The 1,951-nt window shown below is 46.2% G+C and overlaps 1 protein-coding gene across 1 annotated transcript; it reads right to left on the reverse strand.

Moving 5' to 3' along the window:
- Positions 1 to 1,529: 1,529 nt before the first annotated feature.
- Positions 1,530 to 1,901, reverse strand: LOC136797333 (uncharacterized). The gene has a single exon (XM_067053620.1). The coding sequence runs from the start codon at positions 1,899 to 1,901 to the stop codon at positions 1,530 to 1,532; it is 372 nt and encodes a 123-aa protein (XP_066909721.1).
- Positions 1,902 to 1,951: the final 50 nt, after the last annotated feature.

The following is a 1,951-nucleotide window of genomic DNA, read 5'->3' on the forward strand; positions in this document are numbered from 1 at the left end:
TTATTCTTAAGTACTTCGCCGCCACTACAACTGCAACGTCATCTGCGAATCCCACAACTGTGGCTCCCTCCGGCATTGTCAATTTAAAGATTACGTCGTACATGACGTTCCACAGAAGAGGCTCTAATACCGAGCCCTATGGGACACAACCAGTCACCTTGTACCTCCTTTGGCCAATGTCTGAAAAATAAAACAGAACTCTATCTTTGAAGTAGTCTGTGAGAACTCTCATAAGATAGGCTGGCACCGCCAAAGTCCATAGGGCATCTATTATACAGGTCCATCTTGCTGTGTTAAAAGGATTCTTAACGTCTAAAGTGATGATTGCTGCATAACACTTAGCACCTAGCACCTCTCCTTCACCTTGCTCCTGCAATTGCTGTGCGGGCCATCTCGACTACCAATCCAACAGCATCAATCGTGGAACACTCTTTACGAAATCCGAATTGAGTTCGTTATTGGCCATTAACTCCCTCCGTGAACTCTTGTAGCCTGAGGGAAAGGATTTTCTCAAATGTCTTACCCATGCATCCAATAAGCAAATTGGACGATAGGTTGACGGATCTTCCAGTCTTCCCTTACTCTTTGGAATGAGTACGAGGCGCTGTCTCTTCCAAGGTTTCGGAATTGAGCCTTCACGAAGGCACGAATTGAAGAGATCGATGAAAAGATCCGGCCGTTTCCTGAGAGCCACCTTCAGAGCTACATTAGAAATTCCATCCAATCCTGGTGTCTTGCCATGTTTTAGGTCCGAGGCGATGTCCTCTATCTCTTCCTGCGTAATTTGTGCAAAGTTCGTTATATGTATATTGTCAATACCTTCAATACTATTCGCCTGTTAAGGGAATAGTGTTCTGACAATACTGTCTACAACATTTGATCTCGTGGGGTGCTGCATCGTGCCATTACAAAGTTTCTTAAGCGCTATTTTGTAAGGTCTACCCCATGGGTCTGTATCCACCTCATCACAGAGTTCTCTACAGCACCGTCGTTTGCTTTCTTTAATGGCTTGTCGGAGGTTCCTTCTAGCTCTCTTGAACTCTTCTTGAAGCACTGAAAACTCCAGTAGACGTCTCGCTCGCTGGTAACGTCTTCTTGATTGGTTGCAACACCGGCGAAGATCGTCAATAGTGTCTGTCCACCAATACACTGAGGAATGATGTTTGCCAGGCTTTGAACGGGTCATAGCTGCATCACAAGCCCAAGATATAAAAGAGGTCAGTATACGCGCCTTTTCCTCGGCTGACCCTATTATTCACACTCATCCTCTACCATTAAAGTGAATGAAGCGTCATCAAAAGATTTTGTGTGTGTGTGTTTTTTTTTTGTTCTTTTTTACGAGGGTCGGTGGAAATCTTCAAAAGACACGGATAGGCCCGTACCTATCCGTGTGTGGGATTTTTACCCACTAAAACCACCGCCCTACACCTATTCATTCCTCTCCACGGGACCGCCGCTAGGCATTACTTCATGAAGGGAAATGGCTGAGTGCCGCCTCGCATTCTTCGCATGGTTTTCACGTTTCCATGCTAGTTACGTCTTCTAGCCCTCTCTTCCTCTCTCAACCTCTTGAGGACTACTGTGGTGAATATCTTCACTGCGTTCCAATGCAGGTCTGATAGTAACATATAGCTCATCACGTTCTCTGGTGTGACGTGTCCTCCACACACTCTCTCCAATTCACTTATTTCTGCTGCAAAGCGAATGGAATTGAATAACACGTGCTCCGCGGTTTCCTCGACATTCTGACATCCAGGGCATTCTGCGGTGTTGTTCAGTTTGAAGCGGTACTGGTAGGCTCTAAAGCATCCATGTCCGGTCAACATTTGGGTAATGTAATAATCACCATGCTGACGGCCATACCACTTCCCCACATCGGGTATCAACCTGTGAGTCCACATCCCGGAATCTGCAGCCTCCCAACGCTGCTGCCACTGGTCGATGGTTATTT

The sequence above is a fragment of the Halyomorpha halys genome, unplaced genomic scaffold, assembly GCF_000696795.3.
Source record: "Halyomorpha halys isolate HHAL.00 unplaced genomic scaffold, Hhal_1.1 Scaffold1252.1, whole genome shotgun sequence".
NCBI lineage: Eukaryota > Metazoa > Arthropoda > Insecta > Hemiptera > Pentatomidae > Halyomorpha > Halyomorpha halys.